At 45.2% G+C, this 26582-nt stretch overlaps 1 protein-coding gene across 1 annotated transcript in view; it reads right to left on the bottom strand.

Annotated features, from left to right (window-relative positions):
* The window catches only part of med4 (mediator complex subunit 4), a 52906-nt gene that overhangs the window by 3129 nt on the left and 23195 nt on the right, over window positions 1-26582 (bottom strand). The window contains exons 2-5 of the mRNA XM_072514255.1: window positions 26476-26542; window positions 25180-25350; window positions 15493-15550; window positions 14918-15004 (exon numbers count right to left, since the gene is read on the bottom strand). Of these exons, the coding sequence (XP_072370356.1) occupies window positions 14918-15004; window positions 15493-15550; window positions 25180-25350; window positions 26476-26542 (383 nt within the window). The remainder of the gene's footprint in view (window positions 1-14917; window positions 15005-15492; window positions 15551-25179; window positions 25351-26475; window positions 26543-26582) is intronic.

Below are 26582 nucleotides of genomic sequence, written 5' to 3'. Positions count from 1 at the left end.
CTGGGAAGTTAACTTTCTTGTTCCTCTTTCCCATAAAATTCACGTGAATAATAGCTTTCCATGAACAGAACATAGAACATAGAAAACACAGTGCAGAAGGAGGCCATTCGGCCCATCGAGTCTGCACCGACCCTCACTTCCACCCTATCCCCGTTAACACAATAACCCCTCCTAACCTTTTTGATCACGAAGTGCAATTTATAATGGCCAACCCACCTAACCTACACATCTTTGGACTGTGGGAGGAAACCCACGCAGGCACGGGAAGAATATGCAGAATCCGCACAGACAGTGACCCAGCAGGGAATCGAACCTGGGACTCTGGCGCTGTGAAGCCAGTGCTATCCATTTGTGCTACCGTGCTGCCCATCCACATCTTTCTCCAGATCATTTATATATGCTACAAACAACAGAGGTCCCAGCACTGATCCTTGCGGAACACCACTAGCTACACATCTCCATTCTGGAAAACACACTTCCACCTCTACTGTCTTCTTTAACCAAGCCAGTTCTGTATCCATCTAGTCAGCCCACCGCGAATCCCAGGTGATTTTGGTTTTTGCACCAATCTGCCAGGGGACCTTGTCAAACACCTTACTAAAATCCATACAAACTTCTTCCACAGACCTTCCCTCATCAATTTTCTTTGTCACCTCTTCAAAAAACTCAATCAGTTGGTGAGTCATGACATTCTCCGTACATCGTCTTTTATCTGTTAAGGCCCCAGCTATTTCTCCCCTTGCCTCCCACAGTAACCTGGGATAGATCCCATCCCGCCCCGGAACTTGTCTACCTTAATGCAATTTAGGATACAACACTTCCTCCTTTGATATATTGATGTTCTCAAGAGTTCACACACCTATCCCTGACCTCAACATCCGTCATGTCCTTTTCTCTGGTGAATACCGATACAAAGTACTCATTAAAGAGAAAACTCATATAAAATTGGAACACCGCAATTACGTAAAAACAGCCATTTAAAGATGTCAGAATTGAAAGTGCTTTCCATGGATCCGTACAGTGCAGGAGGCCACTCAGCCCATTGAGTCTGCACCAACCCTCAAAGTGCACCGTACCTAGGTCCACTCCCTGTAACCCCGCGCGCGCATTGATCATGGGCAATCCAAAATAATTCGGTAGTCTAAATTTTTTTTTTTTTAAATTAAATTTAAAAAAGAGGGGGGGGAAGAAAAAAAAGAAAAAAAAAAGATCACGGCCAATCCACATAACCTGCACATCTTTGGACTAACTACAGCACCTGGAGGAAACGCACACAGACACAAGGAGAACGTGCAAACTCCACATGGAAAGTTACCCAAGGCCAAAATCGAACCTAGGTCCTTGGCGCTGTGAGGTATCAGTGCTAACCACTGTGCCATCCTTACAACGTAAATTCAGAGAATCTATTTCCACAGGTTGTTGAGTTGATAAAGGCGGGGAGGTGTTATTATTTAAGATTGAGATCAAAATAATTGAAGGAAACGTTTGGAGAATTGTTTATTTTCGGACACGATTTTTAAGCAATGGGCACCGTACCAGAAATTGGTGAAATCAGAATCCATAATAGCTTTCAAAGGGATAAAAGTGAATAAATATTTGAAAAGCAAATATTTAAAAGGATATCGGGAAATGGCAGCAAAATGGGCCTAAGTGGTCAATTTCTACAGAGACTGGTACAAGTGTAATTCCCTGTACTGACATACTGATTTCTACCTCACAGAGGCTGAGCGTCAACTCAGACTCTCTCTCTCTTCTCCCCCCCCGCTCCCGGACCATGACCCTACCACTGAACAGCAAGCATTTGTTTTCAGGACTGTCACTGACCTCATCTCCTCTGGAAATCTTTCCTCTACAGCTTCCAACCTTAGTCTCCCAATCTTAGTCGCCCAACCCTGCAAAGCCTGCTTCTACCTCCTTCCCAAAATCTACAAATTAAATTGTCCTGGTAGACCCATCATTTCAGTCCATTCCTGCCCCACTGAACTCATTTCTTCCCATCTTGACTATTCTCTCTCACTTTGTCCAGTCTCTTCATTCGTGATTTCTATGATGCCCTACTTCATATTAATAATTCCCAGTTTCCAGGGCAGCACGGTAGCACAGTGGTTAGCACTGCTGCCACACAGCGCCGAAGACCCAGAGTCACTGTCCATGTGGAGTTTGCACATTCTCCCCGTATCTGCGTGGGTCTCACCCCTATAACCCAAAAAGATGTGCAGGGTAGGTGAATTAGCCATGCTAAATTGCCCCATAATTGGAGAAAAAAAAGAATTGAGTACTCCATATTTAATTGGGAATAAAACAATTTCCAGTTTCCTGACCCTAACTGGCACCTCTTCACTATGTACGTCCAAACCCTCTGCATCTATCTACCCCCCCCCCCCCCCCAACCACACACACACCCCAATCAGGATGCGGACTCTCGCATCTTCTTTGAACAGTGGCCTGAGTTATCTCCATCCACCATCATCCTCCTCTTCCTGGCTGCATTTGTTCTTTCACTGAACAATTTCTAATTTAACATGACTCACTTCTTCCAAATAAAAGGTGTGGTTATGGGTATCTGCACGGGCCCCAGTTACGTCCGTCTTTTTGTGGGGTATGTGGAACATTCCTTATTCCTGCCCCTTCTACAACACTTTTTCAGTATAACGATGACTGTATTGGGGCCACTTCATGATCTCGCTCGGACCTGGAAAAATGTATTGATTTTTTTTCTAATTTCCATCACTCTCACCTTCACATAGTCCATCTCTGACACTCCCTAACTTGACTTTGTCTCAATTTCTGGAGCTGGACTCGAGAACGGAGGTTCCCCCTTACCATAAATGTGTAGTTGACTGTGTCCGACCCATTTCCCGCATTTCTGCTCTCGCCCCTTCCGCTCCCTCCCAGATCCATGATAGGATTCGCTGCTAGACTGGGACTGCAGCAGGCAGATTGGTGAGGATGAGGTCAAGTGTGTTTTTCCTTCTTGTTGGTTCCCTCACCACCTGCTGCAGTCCCGAGCCACTCTTGGTGATGGACATTGAAGTCCCCCATCCAGATCATATTCTGCGCCCATGCCACTCTCACTGCTTCCTCCAAGTGGTGTTCAACATGGAGGAGTACTGATCCATCAGCTGATGGTGGCCAGTACGTGGTAATCAGTACGTGGTTTCCTTGCCCATGCTTAACATGAATCCATGAAACTTCATGGGGTTCAGAGCCAATGTTGAGGACTCCCAGGGCAACACCCTCCCGACTGTATACCACTGTGCTGCCACCTCAGCTGGATCTGTCCTGCTGGTGAAGTAGGACATACCCAAGAATGGTGATAGTGGTGTCTGGGATATTGTCTGTAAGGTATGATTCTATGCGTATGATTATGTCAGGCTGTTGCTTGACTAGTCTGTGAGACAGCTCTCCCAACTTTGGCACAAGCCCCCAGATGTGAGTAAGAAGGACTTTACAGAGTCGGCAGGGCTGGCTTTGCCGTTGTCGTTTCTGGTGCATGCGTCGTTTCATTCCTTTTTTGTGTTTTCGTAGCAGCTGAATACAACTGAGTGGCTTGCTAGGCTATTTCAGAGGGAATTTAAGAGTCAAATTAGGCCAGACCAGTTAAGGATGGCAGATTCCCTTCCCTAAAGAACATCACTGAACCAGATGTTTTTTTACGACAATGGTTTCATGGTCATCATTAGACTTTGAATTCCAGATATTTTATTAAGTTTAAATTCCACCACCTGCCGTGGTGGGATTTGAACCTGGGTCCCCAGATCATTACCCTGGGTCTCTGGATTATTAGTCCAGCAGCAATACCACTCCAGCACTGCTTCCCCGTCGTAGCAAATATATTTAAGACTGGTCTCTCAGGGAACTGAGGAAAGTGGAATCGAAGCCCAAGATCAGTATCAAGGAAAACTCTTTGGTGACTTCCAGTGGCGTAATGTAGGGAAAAGACATGCACAAGGAGGCTCTTGTTAAAGTACTGCACGTTTTGCCTCTTTTCTCTCAATTTCAGAGGGTATTGTCTTCTGAAATCCCACATAAATAATGGGATAAGGAACCTATATGATTAAAATGACTAGAAAAGCCAGAGGAAACAAGGTAGACAGCAGAGGTTCGTCAACGGAATCGGAGGTCCCTCGCAGTTTGTCGGCAGATAAAATGGTGGAGGCAGCCTCTGGGGCTCCAACCACTCCACTAATGGCCAAAGTACTTTCGAGTATGATGGCGGGTTGTGTCGGAGGACCTCCAGAAATCAATGGAGGTGGCCTTGGCCCCCATCCAAATAGCTCAGGAGAAGACTAATGAAACCGTGAATCCCCATGATAAAAGATATGGAAGTTGCCCTTTCGAGACACAGTGATCAGATTGCCTCGCCATAAGCGGAGATGTCTTTGGTGGCCGAAGAGAATAAATCATTGAAGGCCAAGGGGAATGCTCTAGAGAATTGGTCCTGGAGGCAAAACATTCGAATAGTGCCAGGAGATGGAAGGCACAATGCCCAGAGTACTTTGCAGAGATATTTGGTAAGATGGTTGGGGGGGGGGGGGGGGGGGGGGGAGTGGATTCTCATCCCCTCCTGAGTTGGATAAAGTCTACCATACAATCCAGCAGAGGCCTCGCCCTGAGGATCCACCGCATGCGGTAATAGTGAAGTTCCATAGCTTTAAAGAGAAAGAGCGGGTTCTGAGATGGGCGAAGCAGCATTGAGACTTCAAATGGTAAGGCCACGGCGTCAAGTTTTACCAATACTTGGAAGGGGAGTTGGCAAAGAGCGCTGCGTTCAAATAAGGCCGCACTGTACAAAAGCGGGGGCCGGTTCAGTGTGGTGTACCCAGCTTGGTTTAGAGTGACTTGATGGAGAACTATTTATTTGATGAGCCAGGGGAGATCGTCTCCTTTGTAAGAAACATGGGTTGGGTGCATTGTGATTTAGTGTTTTGGGTGTTGGTGACTGGCATGTTGAATTGTTGGGGTTCCACTTTTATTCTTGCATTTTCCTGTTCTTGTTAGGGTTGAATTTTTACAGTTTGGGCTTAAGTGTGGGGTTAGTTTCATGTGGGGTCTGTTCTGTTTGTTCTGAAAATATATAGCTCTCCGTCAGAGCACAGATTATTCATGAGTTATAGTATTGTTATTCGTAACCATTCTTTAAAAAACAAGTTGGGAGCCTCCCTGCTAACCTAAGGGTTGGCTAACGGGTGTGGTTTTTGAAGGGTAGGCTGCAGCCATTAGATAATAAGGTTAGCGTTATTGTTTGTTTAGGTTTGCTAGAAGTAGATTTTTGTTGTTTGTGTTTGCCTTGCCTCTATTTCTATGTGTATTGGTGTGTGGTGTATTCAAGGGCAATGGAGAGGGGGATAGGTCGGGGTAGTTTGCTGAGATGTCTAGATTTTTCTTTGCATAGTCTTGTGATTTGATTTGGTGGCCATCTTGGGTGGGCCTGGTTGCTATGTCTTTTGCATATCATTTGGTTAATCTCTCTTGGTTGAAATAACTGACTCCAGATTGAGTGAGGTTGAGAGACCCCCAATTTGTTTGGTTACCTGGAACATCAGGAGGTTGAATGGCCCAGTCAAAAGGTTGAGAATATTAGCTCACCATAAGATGTTTAAACATCGATGTGGTGTTCTTGCAAGAGACTCATTTGCGGGTCAGAGACCAGACAAGGCTGCGGAAGGGATGGGTAGTACAAGTCTTTCATTTGGATTTTATTAACAATCGGCTCCCTGATTTAGATTTGCATCAGCTTATTTTGGATGGGGACTTAAACTGTGTTATGAACACAAGTCTGGATCGGTCCAAGTCCAAATCTCTGACTCCATGAGGTGGCCAGAGCTTTGTTGTTTTTTATGGAGAAGATGGGGGGTAGATCCTTGGCCCTTTTTTGCTTTGTTGGTTTGGCACTAGAGTCAGGTCCCTCCCAGCATCCGCCATGGAGGATGGACAGGACATTATTAGTGAGCAGTACATTTTGTGAACGCATGTTCATTGGGGACTATAAAAAAAATTAATTAAAGTGAGTAAACGTCACCCTCCATGCTGTTGGAAGGCCTTAAGATGTCCCTCGGGGAGAGATTATCTCCTATAAAAAGTGCACTTGATGAAGACAGCGAGGACGGAGTGACAGAGGATGGTGGACTCCATTCTTGAGGGGGACCACAATTACTCACTTGCCCCTACCCCAGAGTTGTTGGCAAGTAGGAAAAAACTACAAACACAATTCTAGCTATCATCAACAGAGCGGTGGGCCAGCTGCAACGCTCGAAGCACAGGTTTTATAATACAAGGATCCTCCTGTTAATCCATGTCTGTCCCTTGTTTTTTTTCCTTTCAATTTCTTATTCTGACATTTCAATTTTTGTACATGGACAAAAATGTGCCTATGCCTTTAAGATGGACTTCACCTTTAATTTAGAAGAAACAGGGCGCTCCAGCAGGATGCTATTTGGTCTGACATCAGCGATGGCACTTGATGGACTTGGCTGGCAGCCTTAGCTGATAGTCAATGCTGATTGGTGCTGGCCGTTCTGGGATGCTTCTTCCTCTGTGGGACTGTGTTTTGCTTTTAGTTTAAATTTGAACAGAAGCTGGAGGATCACAGCTCTGATTTTTCTCTCTCAACTGATGGATTCTATCTGAAGGTCCAGAGTATTTATTTATTTTTAAAATTTAGAGTACCCAATTCATTTTTTCCAATTAAGGGGCAATTTAGCGTGTTCAATCCACCTACCTTGCACATCTTTGGGTTGTGGGGGCGAAACCCACGCAAACACGGGGAGAATGTGCAAACTCCACATGGACAGTGACCCAGAGCCGGGATCGAACCTGGGACCTCGGTGCCGTGAGGCAGCAGGGTTAATGCACTGCGTCACCGTGCTGCCCTAGAAGGTCCAGAGTAAAGACCTTTCTCTCTGCACAGCCAGTTTGAGCTTCAAGGAAAGTCCAGTCCAGCAGGATCAGTTGTTTAAAAAGCTATTTTTGAAATATTGTGTGGGGGACTCTGCTCTTATCTCAGAAAGTCTATTAGACATTCTGGTGGAGTTGGACACAAATAAGAATTACACAGGCCTGAGGATGATCTTTTGAATGATGGCCCAGGTTGATAAAAGTTAAAGTGACTCCCCAGTGAGAATCCTACAACCTGGAAGTTCTGACTGAATATTCCTGCCAGAACCTAATTAGTAATCCAGCCAGTGGTTTCAATCACTCTACGTCCTGAAAGGACAGCCTACTGCTGCAACGACTTCGACATCCGGAGCAAGGACACTCATCTTCCATTTCATGTTTTAATTCCTATTATCTTTACATCTCTCCCTCCCTCTGTTTGAGTCTTGTATGTGTTTGGGTAGAGGGTGGGATGGTAAAAAGGGGGAGTAGTAGATTAGCAGGCAGTTATTCTATTATAAGTATTGCCTGTATTATCTCTATTTTTATTATAAATAAACAGTTGATGTGTTTCACTTACAAATCAGTTGCCTGTAAGTCATTGGAGCAGTCAAAGGCTAAAGATCTCAAACTTTATATGAATTATTGGTAAATTCACTTGTGTTTACATCTGTATTAGTATCTTTTGTTGTTATAAAACCATAAATGCCTTAATAAAATGTTTGTTAAAAAAAAAATTCACTTGTGTTGGGACTCCCGGGTCTATGGGACTGGAATCGACCATGCAGTAGCCCAGGGTAGTAACATAAATTGGGAGCTTGTCCCTGATCATGGAACGTTGGAAGGTGAATGTGTGTTACAGCATAAATTAAAAGAGACACTAGGTTTGTACTGATATAACAGGATGGCTCTGGAAGCTGCTAAGCATTTTCTTCAGGTGGAAGACTTAACTCTGGTTTATTTGGAGGGGCTCCATGGAGGACCCGCTATTCGAATTGGCAGGGAAATTAAAACTGGCTACACTAGTTAAAACTAAGAAGATGGAGGTACTTCAAGCAATTGCTAATATTTTAAATTTGATGGAGGTGCTAGGAACACAGGGGAGCCAACAAGATAGTTTAGCATCAGGGACGTCTTCTCGTGGGGAAACTAAACCGGAATGTGCAGTTGCAGTTAAAGCATGAAAGGGAATTAAAACAAATAGAAATAGAGATGCAGCAAAAACAGAGAGAAATAGAAATGTAGCTAAAACAAAAAGAAATGGAGATGGAAATGAGGAGAAAGGTCCAAGAAAATGAGATATAACAAAGAAAAATAAGAAAGAGAGAGAGTGACAAGAAAAGGAGAGGAGACTTCCAGCATAGGGTATTGGAAGTAGGTGGGAAGCTGCCAGAATGTAGAGGGCAGCTTAATCCCAGAACGGAAGTCGGTGGTAATATGGTTAAATTTATACAGGCTCTCCCAAAATTCAAAGAGAAGGAAGTAGAAACATTCTTAGTTGATGGGGAGGGGACAGAAGATTTATGCTGCATTGTCAGAGCACAAGTCTGAGGACTATGAGACGGTAGAAAAGACGATTATAGATGCATATGAATTAGTTCCCGAAGCATATAGGCAAAGATTTTGGAATTTAAGGGGACAGTAAGGACAGACTTATGCAGAATTTGGAAGGGTTAAGCAGAATACTTTTAGTAGATGGATGCGAGCATTGTGAGTTGAAATTACCTATGAGGCTCTGAAAGAGGTTATTCTCTTAGAGGAATATAAGAATTCCCTAACTTCTATAAGAACCTATGTGGAAGACCAGAGGGTGCAAACTGCTGGGCAAACAACAGTTATGACAGATGATTGAGCTAATCTGTAAATTTAAACCTTTGTTCCAGTACTCTCATAATTTTGAATATGATAGGAAGTGGGAGAGTGAAAGGAAGGCAGGTCAATAAGGTAGAGAATGGATAGCTGGGAATGATCCAAGATCTCCTCAGACCGGGAAGGAAGTACTCCGGGCGGACTTGAGACTTGGAAGTCTAGGTATCACCATTGTAACAAGGTGGAACATGTCCATTCGAGAATGTTGGAAGTTGTAAGGAAAGCCCATGGGACTTGTGGTAGTTCATGGGAGGATTCTGAAAAGGGAACAAAAGTGGAGAATACAATGGTGCAGACTGTAGCAATAACTGGACTTGGGAGACCGGAGGTAAACACTGCTGTGGGAGGTGTGAGGAATGAGGTATACGAGAGATATGCCGGATGTCTCTAAAGGGAAGGTCACCCCATTTTCCTCAACTGATGTAGCCAAACACATAATACTTTTTTTAAAATTTAGAGTACCCAATTATTATTTTTTTCCAATTAAGGGGAAATTTAGCATGGCCAATCCACCTAACCAGCACATCTTTTGGGTTGTGGGGTGAAACCCACGCAGACATGGGGAGAATGTGCAAACTCCACACAGACAGTGACCCAGGGCCGGTATTCGAACCTGGGTCCTCAGCGCCGTAGTCCCAGTGCTAACCATTGTGCCGCTGTGTTGCTCCTCAATAACACTTAAGGGTCACAAAGGCTACCCAAACTCTCATATTGGAGAAGGATTTGGTTTTCCATCCAGAGAGCTCAGTGAAAGCTAAAGTATTAGTGAATGGGATAGGTGGAAGTTGTATCTTAGTTCCATTATATAAAGTGCAATTTTGTATGATTTAGTGTCAGATCCATTAGTTGTTGGAGAGGTGAAGGAATTCCCAGTGGAAGGAGTAGAGTTATTTTGGGGGAATGATTTACCTGGAGTGAAGATTGCAGCTTTGCCCATGATTACAGAGAGATCGAAGAAAGCATTAAAGTTAGCACATGAGATGCAATGGTAGGGCATACAGGAGTTAGGAAAGCTCATTGGTCCATAGATGACTCAGAGAAAGAGATGTTGACAACTGTTGATCACATGTCAAATGACAGTGGGAATGAACCAGATCCTGAGCATTTTCAGACTGAAGGTGACCATAAGGATGAAGAGTCAGACGAGGGTCTTTACTTTGATTTTGGTTCTGATTATGAGGTAATGGCAAACAGTTGCTACAAGAGTGTTGGAAGGGAGGGGGAATCAGACGAGAGTTTTGACTTTGATTTTGGTTCTATGAAGTGATGATAAACAGTTGTTACTGAATAGACTCATTCCTAATTGATTGTGAACAATTGGCAAGAAATTCTTCCAAAGCTAGTAAAGCAGATAGCAACCCAAGAAAGTGAATTGGACCTTTCTAAAAACAACGTGTTGCTGCTTCTCGAGGTAAATCCATTGCTATTTCTTTCAGGTGAAATAATTTCCCACAGCAGGCTTGATTTGTAGGAAAGTACACCTGATACTATGGCATCAATTAGTCAGGATGAGGACCATAAGGACTGTGAAGTGATACCAAGCGAGCGGCTGGTTAACCCACATCCTTTTGAAGGTCCACAACACTTCTTTGAGGAAAAAGCAGATAGCAAGCAAGGTGAAGTAATTGGCAATCAAACTCTTTCGAGAGTTAGGGGGAAGGTGGACGGAGAACGCTGTAATGGTTCTGCAACCACATATGTTAGCAACAACCTACAAGCTCACAGAGCCAATAATGTATCATATTCTAATTCTGAAAGTAAAAAAGCAAAGTTGAAATCCAGAAATCATAAATGATGTCAGTCCGTATTACTAATTAGGGATTCAGGTCGTGTCTAGGAAAACTCCGATGAGGAGGTAAGAGTAGTCACTCAAGGAATAGGGCCAAGTCATCCAAAGCTGAGGGGACTGACTCCTTTGTATTTGTTGCTGAAGGTGGCCATGTGAAAGACAAGGGAAGATGTAAAACTGAAAGGGTGAAAAAGAGTGCATTGGTTAAAATGAACTCAATACTTTTCTCAGCGTTGACACTGTTTAGCTGTAGGAGATCCTCGAACCTTGGTTAAATGTTCATTGGACAGTCAGGAAAGACTGGCAGTATTACATGAGACCGAAAGGGACAGATATAGTACAGTATTTAAAGAGTATAGACGGAGTTGTAGGGAAACACCAGGGGGGCACACTGTTAATTATTCACGGTGTAGACCTCCGCAGCTTGAACCACGTCTCGACTAAAACCACAAACATTGGCTCAGTTAAGAGACTGAGGAACAATGCATGTCGGACATGTTGCAGAAACAAGCAAAACCGCTGTGGTCCACAGAACGCCAAGGAGAGTTTGGGAGAACGAGGACGAATCGGTCCTGGCCGCTCTGGACTTTTCCAAACCATTAACCACTTGCATTTCGAGAGACATTTAAAACACGGAACGCAAGATTATTCTGTTGGAGTTTGTTATTGCAACAGCTAGATGTTGAATCTGTACATATTCATGGAAAAGACAATGGTTGGATTCTCCGTCCCGTCGCACCAGATTTCTGGTGCTGCACGCACCCAGGATTCTCTGTCTCGCCAGTCGGCCAATGGAATTTCTCATTGTGGGCAGCCCCACGCCGTTGGGCAACCTCCGGGCTGCCGGCACAACAGAGAATCCCAACAGCAGAGAATCCAGCCCAATGTGTTTGTAAATACTTTGTCATGTGTTTAACAGCTGACTCATTACTAATGTAGAAACGAGGAAAGGAACTTGCATAATGGGGCTAGTTTAGATAGGTGCTTATGGGTGTTGTATGTCTTGCATACCTCATAATTACCCCACGCCCAGAAGTTTCATTCTTTTGGTGCTGACCGTTCTGGAATGCTCCTTCCTCGGTAGGACCGTGGTGTACTTTTAGTTTAGTTTTGAACAGAAGCTGGAGGGTCAGAGCTCTGATTTCTCCCTCTCATCTGATGCATTCCTTCTGAAGGTCCAGAGTAAAGACCTTTTTCTCTGCGCAGCCAGTTTGAGCTGCAAAGAAAATCCAGTCCAGCACCAGCTGCAGGCAGGGTCAGTTGTTTAAAATCGCAGCAACTCTATAAAAATTATTCGATCCCAGTCTGTGTGAAGTTTGCACATTCTTCCCGTGTCTGCATGGGTCTCACCTTCACAACCCAAAAAGATGTGCAGTGTAGGTGAATTGGCCATGCTAAATTGTCCCTTAATTGGAAAAAAAATTGTGTACTCTAAATTTATTTTCAAAACGTTATTACGAATAATTGGTTAATTCACTGGTGTTGGATTCTGTGGTCTGTCGGGGTAGAATTGATCGTGCATTAGCCCAGGGTGTCATAACAATTGGGTTGATGCAGACTGGTAAAGCCCCTGGTCCGGATGGCTTTCCCATTGAATTTTACAAGAAGTTCACAGAGCAGTTGGTGCCTTTAATTCTGGGCAAGATTAATGATTCCTTTCCTGGGGTTTGTTGCCATCTATCCTCAAGCAGGCCTCAATCTTCTTGATTACCAAAGAAGACAAAACCCAACAGAGTGTGGATCGCATCGACCCATTTCACTCTGAAATGCGGATTTTAAATTACTTGCCACTGTACTGCCGCTGCAGTTGGAGCCCTGCCTCCCAGAGGTAATTTCGGAGGATCAGACGGACTTTGCTTCGGGTCGACAATTGTCGGCCAACGTACATCACCTGCTAAACATTGACCTTTCCTCCTTCTTGGTGCCCGACTAGAGGCGATTGTTTCGCTGGATGCTGAAAAGGCATTTGATAGAGTGGAGTTGGAATATCTGTTTGAGATTCTTGGGAGGTTCGGATTTGGCCACAAGTTTATTTCCTAGATTTGACTACTGTATAGGGCCCCCACTGCTAGTGTTCGTATGAATGCCCTGATCTCTGGTTACTTCCCGTTGAATCGGGGCACAAGACAGGGGTGTCCATCGTCTCCACTCCAGTTTGCTTCAACAATAGAAACGCTCGCTATAGCGCTGAGGTCCTCTATTAGATGGAGTGGGACAAATCGGGGAGGGATGGAGTATTGGGTGTCCCTTTACACAGATGACCTACTTGTCTACATTACGGACCCAGTACCCTCTACGGGCAAGATAATGAAGCAGTTTAGGATTTTCGGCTCCTTCTCTGGTCACAAATTGAACATGGACAAGAGTGAGTGTTTCCCAGTAAACCCTCCAGGGAGGACAACCCTATCTTTTGCCCTGCCAAGACTAGCTTTCATTATCTGGGGCACCCGGTGGCCCCACAATTGGGCCTTGCTTCATAAATTAAATTACACAAATTTGGTTGATAGTGACAAGTCAGATTTGCAGAGGGGATGAACCTCCCGCTCTCCTTGGCGGGTAGGGTTCAGACTATGAAAGTGAACGTGCACCGGAGATTTTTTATTTATTTTTCAATGTCTCCCCACTACTCTACCGTGGCTCCCCCCCCCCCCCCCCGTGAGGGGGGGGGGCCCAGACCCTTTGTATCAAAGTCAACAAATTAATGTCCTCATTTATTTGGGCGGATAAGACTCAAAAGCATGGGGCTTTGCTCCAAAGAGACAGACAATTGGGGGCTTGGCTCTACCCAATTTGTTATTTTACTATTGGGCAGCCAATATTCAAAAGGTACTGTTGTGGTTCAGCGATCCTGCCTCCATATGGGGACAAATGGAAGCAAGCTCCTGCACGGTTTCTATCCTTTGCGCAACAGTTACTGCATCGTTGCCTTATCCTCCAGTAAGATTTTCCAGGAATCCAGTGGTGGTTTCCACCTGAGAATTTGAAAGCAGTTCAGACAGCATTTCAAGCTTGGTTCCCTGTCTTCACTGTTAAAGCCCCCATCTGCAACAACCACCTTTTTCTGCCAGCAGGTTTGGACTTGATGTTTAAGTCATGGGAGGGAGGGCAGCATGGTGATGCAGTGGTTAGCACTGCTGCCTCACAGCGCCGAGGTCCCAGGTTTGATCCCCGTGGGTCACTGTCCGTGTGGAGTTTGTATGTTCTCCCCTTGTTTGCGTGGGTTTCATCCCCACAACCTAAAAGATATGCAGGCTAGGTGGATTGGCCATGCAAAATTGCCCCTTATTTGGAAAAAATGAATTATGTACTTTAAATTTATTTTTTAAAAGTCATGGGAGGGGAAGGATCTGGAGGAATCTGGAGACCTATTTGTGGAGGGGAGGTTTGCCAGTTTTAAGGAGTGTGTGGAGAAATCCCAGCTGCCTGGTTCCAGTCTTTTCAGATTTGTGATTTTTCGTGCAAGGTGTTCCCGTCCCACTACTCTCTTCCCTGTTGAAGAGGATTCGGTCTTTGGTTGGGCCTGATTGTGGTGGGGGGGGGGGGGGGGGGGGGGGACGACTATTTCCGACATACATGGCCATACCCTCTCAACGGAGTCAGTTCCGTTGAGTGAGGTGAGGATGACCTTGGAGGAGGGTGTATTGGGTCACATACTGGATGGTGAGGTGTGGAATGAGGCCCTTCGCAGGGTCAAATATATGTCTTCCCATGCCTGGTTAAGTTTGATTCAATTTAAGATGATGCATAAGGCACATCTAACTAAAGCGAGGATGAGTGGATTTTTCTCTGGGGTGGAGGACAAGTGTGAGCACTGCTCTCAGGGTCCGATTAACCACACACAAAATGTTCTGGTCTTGTCCCAAGTTGGTAAGCTTCTGCGCCTCTTTTTTTAACACCATGTCAGAGATACTCAATATTGATTTGGATCCATGCTCGCTGGTGGCCGTATTTGGGCGATCAGACTCGCCGGTGCTTCAGTCAGAAATTAAGGTGGATGTCCTCGCCCTCTCCTCATTGATATCCCAGAGACGTGTTCTGCTTGGGTGGAGGTCTCCTACTCCACCTAGTGCCTCAGCTTGTTTGGATGACCTTGTGTCTTTTCTACATTTGGAGACGGTTAAGTATGCCATTACAGGGTCAGTAGAAGGGCTCTACCCGAGATGGCAGCCATTCCTTTACTTTTTTAAGGAGCTAGTCACTGTCTGCTATTAGGGGAATTAGTTTAGCTGTTTGGAGGTTAATGTGTTTTTCTCTTTCTTCTATTGTGTAATTTTAGCTAATTGTTTTGGGTAGTTTTATTCAAATGAAAATTTAATAAACATATTCTTTTAAAAAAGGAAAGCTATTCAGTAAAATCATGAGCAATAATATTGAAATTCATACCTGGAACCCATGTTAATGGGGCTGCTACAGCATTACTAGCGCTTATCCGATGTGCATATTTGATAAGCTCTTCAGATGAGATGGCACCTGCAAAGAGGAGAGCATCTTAATTTCTCACTGACCTGATCTTTAAAAATACAAAAAATGTCCATTTGTAAAAAATTCTTTGAATTAAAAAAAAATGCATTTGCTTGCACAAGGAGTCAGAACACCAAAGATAAGTAAATCAAAGCAATATTCAGAATGACAAAAAGCTCACTACAAAGGATATTTTAATTGTTGTGTTCACTGATGTCAAAGCAGAAGGGGTTTTGGTATCAGAAATACCTCTGCAAGAGGGAGCAGGATTTCGCTGCAGGCCATTGGAACACTAACACTGGCATCACAATCACATCGAGCATTCACATAGATCAGAAAATCTTAACACATCAATCAAAAAGTATAGAAGGTATATTTATGATCATGCCAATTTTCCTTTGGAAAATGAGTCCCATTATTGAACCCATGCTTAATTGTCTATGTATTACAGTAATTGTGCAACCACTAAAAGTTTATTTCGACTAAAAAATGTGTACCTTTTCTTGCCTTCTCTATCGATTTTAACTTCTCTTTGGCTTGATACACAGCGGTTGCCTTGAAAAGAATGGACAGTTAGTATTTATTCTCATAGGTATAAATTTACTACATGTAAGTATAGACAAGAGATACAGATTTAAATGCACTTTTTCTACAGTAGCCATTAAACTACTGATGGGGATAAGGAACTCCATTAGTTTTGAACTCTTGAAAAAGAGTAACTTTTAAAAGTTAAATTAACATCGTAAGTTAATTTAAGATGTGCACGATAGCTAGATTGGTCACGCTAAATTGCCCCGTAATTGGAAAAGAAAATCAATTGGGTACAATTTTTTTTTTTTTAAAGAGACGTTCATTGGGGGGGGGGGGGGGGGGGGGACGGACCACGGTGGCACAGTGGTTAGCACTGCTGTCTCACAGCGCTGAGAACCCCTGATTCGATACCGGCCCTAAGTCACTGTCCGTGTGGAGTTTGCACATTCTCCCAGTGTCTGCGTGGGTTTCACCCCCACAACCCAAAGATGCGCAGGTTAGGTGGATTGGCCAATTTTAAATTACACTTTAATTGGAAAAAAAAATAATTGGGTACTTTAAATTTATTATTGACCAGGATAATGTGTTTTAACTCGCTTGCTCTTCTTCAAAATAGTGCCACAGAATCTTTTACGTTCATCTGAGAGCCGACAGACCTGGGCTTAATGTCTTATTCGTCCTTTAATAAGTTAGCCGAAATGCCAACGGATTTGGAGAATCCCAACTTGGATTTTTTTTTTTTTAAATTTAGAGTACCCGATTCTCTTTTTTCCCCCGATTAAGGGACAATTTAGCATGGCCAATTCACCTACCCTGCACATCTTTTTGGATTGTGGTGGTGAGACCCTCACAGACACGGGGAGAATGTGCAAACTCCACATGGACAGTGACCTGGGGCTGGGATCGAACCCGGATCGGCGTCGTGAGGCAGCAGTGTGAACCACAGAGTCACTGTGCCGCCCTCCTAACTTGGATGCTGCTGGTGCCAACGGTTGTTGCACCACCACCTGCTCCCCCAGTGGAAGGCCATGTTCCAGCGGGCAGGGTAGTGAGAGGGAGTGGCAGATGGCTCAGGCGTTCGGGAAAAGCCAGAAACTGCTAACAGAATTGAGTTTCACCAGGCAGTTCGATAGTCCAATGAATGACTTCCCAATGCGGTATGAATCAAAGGAATGATAAGCAACACTGAAAGACAATGCTGAACTGCCTTTACTTTTTTTTTAAATGGATTTTATTACATATATCAAAACAGGTTACAGCGAATAAACACTCCGGGAAGCATACTTCCCCACAATCAACTATACAATCTGTACAGACTTTTCCCCTTTTTCACCTCCCCCTTCCCCGCCGCAACGAACAGCCCCTCAAACACGGTCACAAGCATGCCCCGCCTTTCCTCAAACCCCCCTGCTGAGCCCCTTAACTCATATTTTATCGTCTCTAATCACAGGAAGTCATACAGGTAACCCAACCAAGCCACTATCCCCGGTGGCGATGCCAACCGCCACTCCAGCAAAATTCTCCGCCATGCAATCAGAGAGGCGAAGGCCACAACATCGGCCTTCCTCCTCTCCATGAGCTCCGGCTTCACCGAAACCTCAAATATGGCTACCAAAGGGTCCGGATCCACCTCCTCCTCCACTATCCCGGTTAAGACCGCGAACACTCACGCCCAGAATCTTCCCAATTTTTCGCAACCCCAAAACATATGCGTGAGATTTGCTGGCCCTCGCCCACACCTCTCACACTCATCTGCTACCCCCTGAAAGACCCCATTCATTCTCACCGAGTCATATGCACCCTGTGCACCACCTTAAACTGTACCAGTCTCATCCTTGCACAAGAGGAGGTCCCGTTTACCCTACGCAGTGCCTCACCCCATACTCCCCAATTGATCTCCATTCCCAACTCTGCTTCCCATTTCTCCTTGATCATCACCACCCGCTCACCTCCATTGTATATATCCCCAATTCTGATCCCTCAGCCCTTGTATATATCCCCAATTCTTCCCTCCCCTTCCACATCCGGAAGCAGTAGTCGCTCCAGCAGGATGTATCCCGGCAACCGAGGGAACCCCTTCCAGACTTTTCGCACAAAGTCCCTAACCTGCAGATACCTGAACTCACTCCCCCTCGGCAGTTCTACCCTCTCCCTTAGCTCCTCCAGGCTGACGAACCCTTCCTCCAAATACAGATCCCTCACCTTGACCAGCCCCACTTCCCTCCACCTCCTGTATACACTGTCCATTCCCCCTGACTCAAACCCATGATTCTCGCACAGCGGCGTTAGCACCGACATCCCTTCCACCCTAAAATGTCTCCTCAACTGATTCCATATCTTCACCATAGACTACACCACTGGGCTCCCTGAATACCTACTCGGAGCCATTGGCAACGCTGCCGTCACCATAGCCCTCAAACTAAACCCCTTACAAGATTCCTTCTCCATCCTAACCCACTCTACCCCTTCTCATTCCCACCACCGCCACACCTTGTACACATTCGCCGCTCAATATTAATGAAGCTAGTTCGGCAATGCCAACCCCCCTGCTGCCTCTGCCTTTGTAGCAGGATCCTCCCCACCCTTGGCACCTTCTCCGCCCATACAAAGTCAGAAATGATCATGTCCACTTTCCGAAAAAAAGCCTTTGGTATAAAGATCGGGAGAGCTTGAAAGATAAACAAGAACCAGGCAGAATATTCATTTTCACCACTTGAACCCTCCCAGCCAGCGTTAAGTGCAGTGTATCCCACCTCTTAAGATCCTCCATGGCCTCCTCCACGAGCTTCGTTAAGTTCCACTTACGGAGCCCCGTCCATTCCCTCGCTACCTAAATTCCCAAATGTCTAAACCTATTCCTCGTTACCGTATATGGCATCCCCCCTAAAGTAGCCCGCAATGCCAGCTCATTCACTGGGAATACCTCGCTTTTCCCACCATTCAGCTTGTACCTGAGAACTCTCCAAACCTTCCCAGCAGGCCCATAATCTTTCCCATACTCCTCCAAAGGATCCAAAACATACAACAGGAGGTCATCGGCATAGAGCGACACCCGATGCTCACTCTGTCCCCTCATAATCCCTCGGTACTCTGCCAACCCCCTGAGAGCCATTGCCAATGGCTCTATGGTCAGCGCAAACAGCAGCGGTGACAGCAGGCACCCCTGCCTCGTATCCCTGTGTAAGTCAAAGCTACGTGAGCTCATATCATTCGTCCTCACCCTCGCTCTTGGTTCCACATACACCAATCGCACCCATGCCACAAATCTTAGCCCAAACCCAAACCTTCCCAAAATCTTGAAAAAGTACCGCCACTCCACCCAATCTACGCCTCCATGGACACTGCGGTGATATGCATCACTGTAAATACACAAGGGGTTAATGCAGATACACTAGGACTGAGTAAACACTGAGGGAGCACCAAAGATATCATGACATGCAGACATACAGCTCATCAACACATAGTATAGGACATGACCAATGGGCAGTCAAGACACCCAGAGGTGACACTACCACAAGGGGGCTACCCATATAAAAGGATAGGGCACACATGCTCTTTCTCTTTTCCTGAGGCGACACTCAGAGAGACAGGCCAGATCAGGAAGCATCACACCCACCACATGGATTAGAGCAGACTGGTTAGTTAGACTGAGTTACTGTAACAAGATCAGCAGGAGAGTCGAACTCAAGGAGGAGAATTGTTAACTGTTCAATAAATGTGTTAAACCTATCTCCAAGTCTGAACCTTCCTTTGTCAGAGTATACATCAAGGAAGCAGCTTATGCTACATGAAGAAGCATAACACAACAGCCACCACCACCTCCAGTACCAGAGCCCCCGATGGATTCATCACCACATTCAACAGCCGTCTTATATTACTCACGAGCTGCCTGCCCTTCACAAAGCCGGTTTGATCTACTGCCACCACCCCGGGGACACATTCCTCCATCCTCCCGCCAACAACTTAGCCAATACTTTCACATCCGTGTTCAATAGTGATATGGGTCTATACGACCCACATTCCACCGGGTCCTTCCCTTTTTTTGGGATTAGTGTGATTACTGCCTGCGTCATCGTCTCCGGCAACTCTCCCTTCTCCAGTGCTTCATTAAATGCCTCCAACAGATGTGGTGCAAGGTCCGTCGCAAATTCCTTATAGATTTCTGCCGGGTACCCATCCGGTCCAGGGGCCTTCCCCGACTTCATACCCCTGATACTATCCAGCACCTCCCTCAGCCCCAGGGGCTCCTCCAACGCCTGCCTCTTTGCTTCCTCCACCTGGGGAAATTCCAGCTCGTCCTGAAACCGCCCCCTGCCCCATCTCCTCTCCTCCGGGTCTGCCTCAAAGTCCCTGGAGTACTCCTAAATGCCTCATTTATCTTCCCTGGCTCTTACACCCCATCCCCAGCCCATATCTTCATTATTTCCCGGGACGCAGCCTGCCTCCGCAGCTGGTGCGCCAGCATGCGGCTCACCTTCTCCCCATACTCGTATTGCACCCCTCTTGCCCTATGATGTTGCCCTACCGCCCTCCCCGTTGTCAGCCTGTCAAATTGCCCCTGCAACCTTTTCCTCCTCGCCAATCCCTCCACGGTGGGCACCCTCGAATATTCCCTGTCCACCGCCACTATCTCGCTCACTAGACGGTCATGTTCCGGCCTCCTTTCCCTATCCGCACGAGCCTTAAAATAATTTCCTCCCAGACCACTGTCTTCAGTGCTTCCCAAAAAATGGCTGCCGACACCGCCCCATTCTGATTCAACTCCACATACTCCTTCACCGCCACCAGCACCTTATCACAAAAACCTCCATCCGCCAACAACCCCGGGTCAAACCTCCACCCCGGCCTCTGCTCTCGTCCCGATCTAAATCGAATCTCCAGCCAGTGGGGCGCATGGTCCGAGATAGCTATCCCCGCCCACTCTGCCCCCTCCACCCCAACCAAAATCTCCCGACTCACTACAAAGTAATCAATCCTAGAATGCACCTTATAGACGTGTGAAAAGAAGGAATACTCCCTTCCCCCTGGGTTCTGAAAGCGCCATGGATCCACTATACCCATCCTCTCCATAAACCCCCCCAGCTCCCTTGCCATTCATACCCTACCCATCGACCTGGGGCTCGATCTATCCACCCTCCGCTCTAGGACACAGTTAAAATCTCCTCCCACGATCAACTGGTTCGTGGCCAAATCCGGGATCGCTGCCAGCAACCCCCTCATAAAACCCACATCATCCCAATTTGGGACATACACATTTACCAACACCACTGGTGCCCCTTCCAATCTCATATCTTCCACCGGATCCCTCGCCTCCTTCGCACTCTCAAATCCCATTATTTTGCTCATTAAAATCGCCACACCCCTTGATTTTGAATCAAACCCGAGTGAAAAACCTGCCCCGACGCACCCCTTCGTTAACCTAACCTGGTCCTTCGCACGGAGGTGCGTCTCCTGCAGAAAGACCACCCCCACTTTCAAGCTCCTGAGGTGCGCAAACACCCGCGACTTTTTAAACCAGCCCATTCAGTCCCCGGACATTCCTTACCGGAGGCTTATTCCTCCAATCCCCTCTACCGTCTGTCATCTTCCCCACTTAACTCCTGCCCCTTTAATTCCACTCTGTACCTAGCCCATCCCAGATGGCCCCTTTCTCCGCCCATGACCATGTGATCTCTCACCCCCTGTCACGTCGCAACTCCCCCGCCCTGCCCATTGCTGAACTGCCTTCACAGCAGAAGACTGAAAAAAGATTTCTTGAGATAGCAGTGAACCAAAAGACGATGGGAAATGAGGAACTTAGGCATGTTATTGATAGCAACGAAATACTGCAGGAGAAAATAATGGGACTTAGGTTGACAAATACCCTGGACCTGATAGCTTGCATCCTATGTTTTTTTTTTTAAAAGTGGCAGCAGCAATAGTGGATGCATTGGTTGTGATTTGCCAGAATTCCCTGGAATCTAAACAGTCCACAGAGGTCAGAAGGTAATAAATGTAACCCCATGGTTCAAGGAGGGAGGGAGGTTAAAAAAAAACAGGGACTAGGGAGTACAGGACAATTAGGCTAGCAATATTAGGGAAAATGCTAGAATCTATTATTTGGGACATAATAACAGAGCAATTTGGGAATCATGATTAGGCAGAGTCAATATGGATTTACCATAGGGGAATAATGTTTGATGTATCTGTTAAGAATTCTTTGAGGCTGAAACTAGCAGGGTAGGTAAGGGGGGAACCAGTGATTTGAGTGTATTTGGATTCTCAAAAATGAGACAACGCACAACTTGTTCTTTGTTAGAGGGATAAGGACCCCAGAAATGTAGAAGACTTTAGTTTAGACAGGCAGTATGGTCGGCGCAGGCTTGGAGGGCCAAAGGGCCTGTTCCTATGCTGTACGTTTCCTTCTTCTTTGTACAAGATTATTACACAGAGTTAGGGTCCATGGAATTAGAGGGCAATATATGAGCATGGATTGAGGATTGATACACACACAAAAAAATAAATAGAATAAACTGGTAATTTCTGAGTTGGCAAGCAGTAACTAGTGGTATACTGCAAGAACCAAGTGTTCAGACCTCAACTACTTACAATCTATATAAATGACTTAGGTGAGGGATTGGCTGGAATGTATCCATGTCTGCTGACAATACAAAGGTAAATGACAAAGCAAGCTGTGAGGAGAAAGCAAAGAGGCTGCAAAGGGATTTAGGCAGATTGAGTGAGTGTGCAAGATCATAGCAGATTGAATATAATGTGGAAAAGTGTGAAGTTACCCACTTTAGAAGGAAAATTGAAAAACAGAGGAATTTTTAAATGGAGAGAAACTTGGAAATAATGGTATTCAGAGGCACCTGGATGTCCTTGTACACAAATTAGAAAAGTTCACATGCAGATACTGCAATTAATTAGCCTTCAAAGAGTTACGCATCTTTTGAAGCACAGGTTAGGTGGATTTGCCATGCTAAATTGCCTCTTAGGGTGGGGTTACCTATTGAGGTAGGGTGGCCTTTCAAAGTGTCGGTGCAGACTCGATGGGCCGAATGGCCTCTTTCTGCACTGTCTAGATTCTATGAATAGGATTATAAAGAAACCTCTGTCAGAGGGAGTCGTGGATGCTTAGTTGTTGACTATATTCAAGACAGAGATCTATACATTTTTTGGGAATTAAGGAATATGGAAAGGTAGACGATCAGCCATGATCCCCTATTGAATAGTGGAGCAGGCTCCAAGTGCCTATTGGGCTACTCTTGCTTCTGTTACTTATGTTCTCAGGGGAGTTCCCTAACAGTCAGTACTAGGACTACTGCTTTTCTTGATCTATATTAATAACTTATCAATTTCAGTTTTCAAGATGACATAAAGCTTGGAAATATTGTGAACTGTGGGGAAGGTGGATGATAAACTTTAATAAGAAGTCTTACAACACCAGGTTAAAGTCCAACAGATTTGTTTCGATGTCACTAGCTTTCGGAGCGCTCCTTCCTCAAGAGTGCTGCTCCTTCCTCATTCACCCGAGGAAGGAGCAGCGCTCCGAAAGCTAGTGACATCGAAACAAACCTGTTGGACTTTAACCTGGTGTTATAAGACTTCTTACTGTGCTCACCCCAGTCCAACGCCGGCATCTCCACATCATGGATAAACCTCAAGACATAGCCAGACTGGTGGAATGGGAGGACATGTGGCAGATTAAATTTATTGCACATAAATGTGAAGTGATGCATTTTAGAGGGAAAAATGAGGAGAGGCAATGTAAAACAAGGGGAAGAATTTTAAAAGTGCAGGTTGCAGAGGGACCTGGTGTGTATGTGCAGAAATTGTTGAAGATGGCAGGGCAGGTTGAGAAAGAGTTAATAAGGCATATGTGATCCTGTGCTTTACACATAGAGGCACAGGGTATTTAAGCAAGGAGGTTATGATGAATCTTTATATTGTGGTTCGGCCTCAGCTGGTGTATTATTTCTAATTCTGGGCACCACGCTTTAGAAGCGATGTGAAGTCATAGTACTAGTACATAGTACATACAATGCAGAAGGAGGCCATTCGGCCCATCGAGACTGCACCGACCCACTTAAGCCCCCACTTCTACCCTATCCCCGTAACCCAATAACCCCTCCTAACCTTTTTGGTCACTGGGGGCAATTTATCATGGCCAATCCACCTGAACTGCGGCAGCACGGTGGCACATTGGGTTAGCCCTGTTGCCTCACGGCGCCGAGGTCCCAGGTTCGAATCCCGGCTCTGGGTCACTGTCCAGGTGGAGTTTGCACGTTCACCCAGTGTTTGCGTGGGTTTCGCCCCCACAACCCAAAGATGTGCAGGCTAGGTGGATTGGCCACGCTAAATTGCCCCTTAATTGGAAAAAATTAATTGGGTACTCCAAATTAAAAAACCCACCTAATCTGCATGTCTTTGGACTGTGGGAGGAAACCCACGCAGAAACGGGGAGAACGTGCAGACTCCGCACAGACAGTGACCCAGCGGGGATTCGAACCTGGGACCCTGGCGCTGTGAAACCACAGTGCTATCCACTTGTGCTACCGTGCTGCCCGAAAGTAATTATAGAAAGTCAAGAAAAGATTTAAAATGATTCCAGGGATGGATCTGGTCACTGGTTAGATTGGAGAAGCTAGGCAGCATGGTGGCACATTGGGTTAGCATTGCTGTCTCACGGCGCCACGGTCCCAGGTTCGATCCCGGCTCTGGGTCACTGTCCGTGTGGAGTTTGCACATTCTCCCCGTGTTTGCGTGGGTTTCACCCCCACAATCCAAAGATGTGCAGGCTAGGTGGATTGACCAAGCTAAATTGCCCCTTAGTTGGAAAAAATGAATTGGGTACTCTAAATTTTTTTTTTTTTTTCGAGAAAAAGATTGGAGAAGCTGTGGTTATAGAATCATTGAGCTTTACAGCAAAGAGGCCCTTCGGCCCATCTTGTCTGCGCCAGCCATCAAGCATTCTGATCCCATTTTCCAGCACTTGGTCTGTAACCTTTTATGCGATGGTGTTTCAAGGCTCATCAAAGTGCTCCTTAGAGAATTTTGGGAGGAGATTTGATAGAAGTGTTCAAAACCATTGGGCATCTAGACAGAGTAGATAGAAATTGTTCCCATTGGCAAAAGGGTCAGAACCCACCTGACACCTATTTAAGGTGATTGGCAAAAGAACCAGAAGGATTTTTAATCAGTGAATGGTTGCTATCTACAATACACTGCTTCAGAGGATAGTGGAGGGAGGTTCAACTGGGGCTTTCAAGAGGGAATTAGATAAAAACTTGAAGTTAAAAAAATTTGCAAGGCTACATGGAAAGGGTGGAATTACAGTACTGTATTACTCTTGTAGGGAGCTGGCATGGACTTGACAGGCTGAATGGCCTCCTTCTGAGCTGTAACTATTCTGGGATTCTATACTTCTAGAAATCCAAATTAACAAAGTGTCAAGAGATTTATTAATTCAGAAAGAAATTGGTTTTATCTACACATTTTGAGAACTCGATTAGGTAATTTATAATCTGACTGAAAGTTTAAAAAGGCTGTACCACAGACAAAGGATAAGGGAACTGGCAATTATCTGCCAATTCCCAATATTCATCAGAAAAGTCTGCTTCAGGTATTAAGACTTGTGGAAAATTTTACATTGCGAAGTAGCTATAACTCACTAATATGTGTTCAGCCTCTTTGAGCTGTTTCTGTAACTGCTGGATGTCACCATCTCTTTTTTCCACCTCTTTCTCTAGAAGGTGCATTTCCTCCTGGGTTTTGCCTTGTTCCAACGCAACTCTTACTATTTCTTGGAATTCTCCATCCTTCTGAATCAACATATTCAGGATCTGAAAAACAAATACTGTATTTGAAGAAGCTGATTGAGCTATTAAAACAATGTATTATTGCAACATTATTCAGTTACTTGAACTAATCAGTTCTCAACTTTGGTGGTAGAATACTGTTCTAAGATTCTTTATTCAAAATATTCCGAGAGTTCAGATGGACTGGATTTTAACATCCCAACATCGTAAGTAATAGGAGCAGGAGAGCGAGTAGGCCATTTGGTGCTTTGAACCTGCTAAATATGAAAGCTGATTGGATTGTGGCCTCAACACTTCCCTGCCTGCTCCCCAATAACCTCAACTCCCCTGTGGATCAGAGTCTCACTCTATCAAAAATCTGTCTAACTCAGGGCAGCATGGCGGCACAGTGGTTAGCACTGCTGCCTCACACGCTGAGGTCCCAGGTTCAATCCCGGCTCTGGGTCACTGTCCGTGTGGAGTTTGCACATTCTCCCCGTGCTTGCGTGGGTTTCGCCCCCACAACCCAAAGATGTGCAGGCTAGGTGGATTGGCCACGCTAAATTGCCCCTTAATCGGAAATAATGAATTGGATACTCTAAAAAAAAAATTTTTTTTTTTTTTTTTTTTAAATCTGTCTAACTCAGCCTTGAGAATATTCAAGAATACAGCCCGAGACTAATCTCTCTTCATCTCCATTTTAAATGAGATTTGACTTATTTTTTTTTAAAACTGTGCCACTTAGTTCTAGATTCCCCCAAGAGGAGAAGCATATACTCCTCAGGTGTCATAACTATTATCAGGAAATAAAGTAATGCAATTTACTCCGAGTAATGCTTGCTGTCTCTGTAATATTTTTACATTCGTCAGTTTTTTTTTCAACTGAATCTGATCAAACTCAGTCAAATAATTTTAATAAGACCCGAAGACTGGTTTGCACATTCCCCCAGTGTTTGCGTGGGTTTCATCCCCACAACACAAAGATGTACAGGGTAGGTGGATTGGCCACGCTAAATTGCCTCTTAATTGGAAAAAATGAATTGGGTACTCTGAATTTTTTTTTTTTTATATATATTTTTTTAAAGATCCGAAGACTGTCAGAGACAAAGGCTTCTATTAATTATTCAAAACTTAATGCGATGCCTGAGGTGGGCATCTTTCATTCCTCACCTGATTTTCCTCTCCTGGTTGTGCAATTTTCTGGTTTCTGGATAATGCAAGCAGTTCAATCAACTCCCTAAAGGTGGAAAGTTGTATTATTAGACAGGAAGTAAACT

Source organism: Scyliorhinus torazame, chromosome 8 (genome assembly GCF_047496885.1).
Source record: "Scyliorhinus torazame isolate Kashiwa2021f chromosome 8, sScyTor2.1, whole genome shotgun sequence".
Taxonomy (NCBI): domain Eukaryota; kingdom Metazoa; phylum Chordata; class Chondrichthyes; order Carcharhiniformes; family Scyliorhinidae; genus Scyliorhinus; species Scyliorhinus torazame.
Note: the sequence above shows the minus strand (reverse complement) of the source record. Positions and strands in the feature narration are given on the sequence as shown.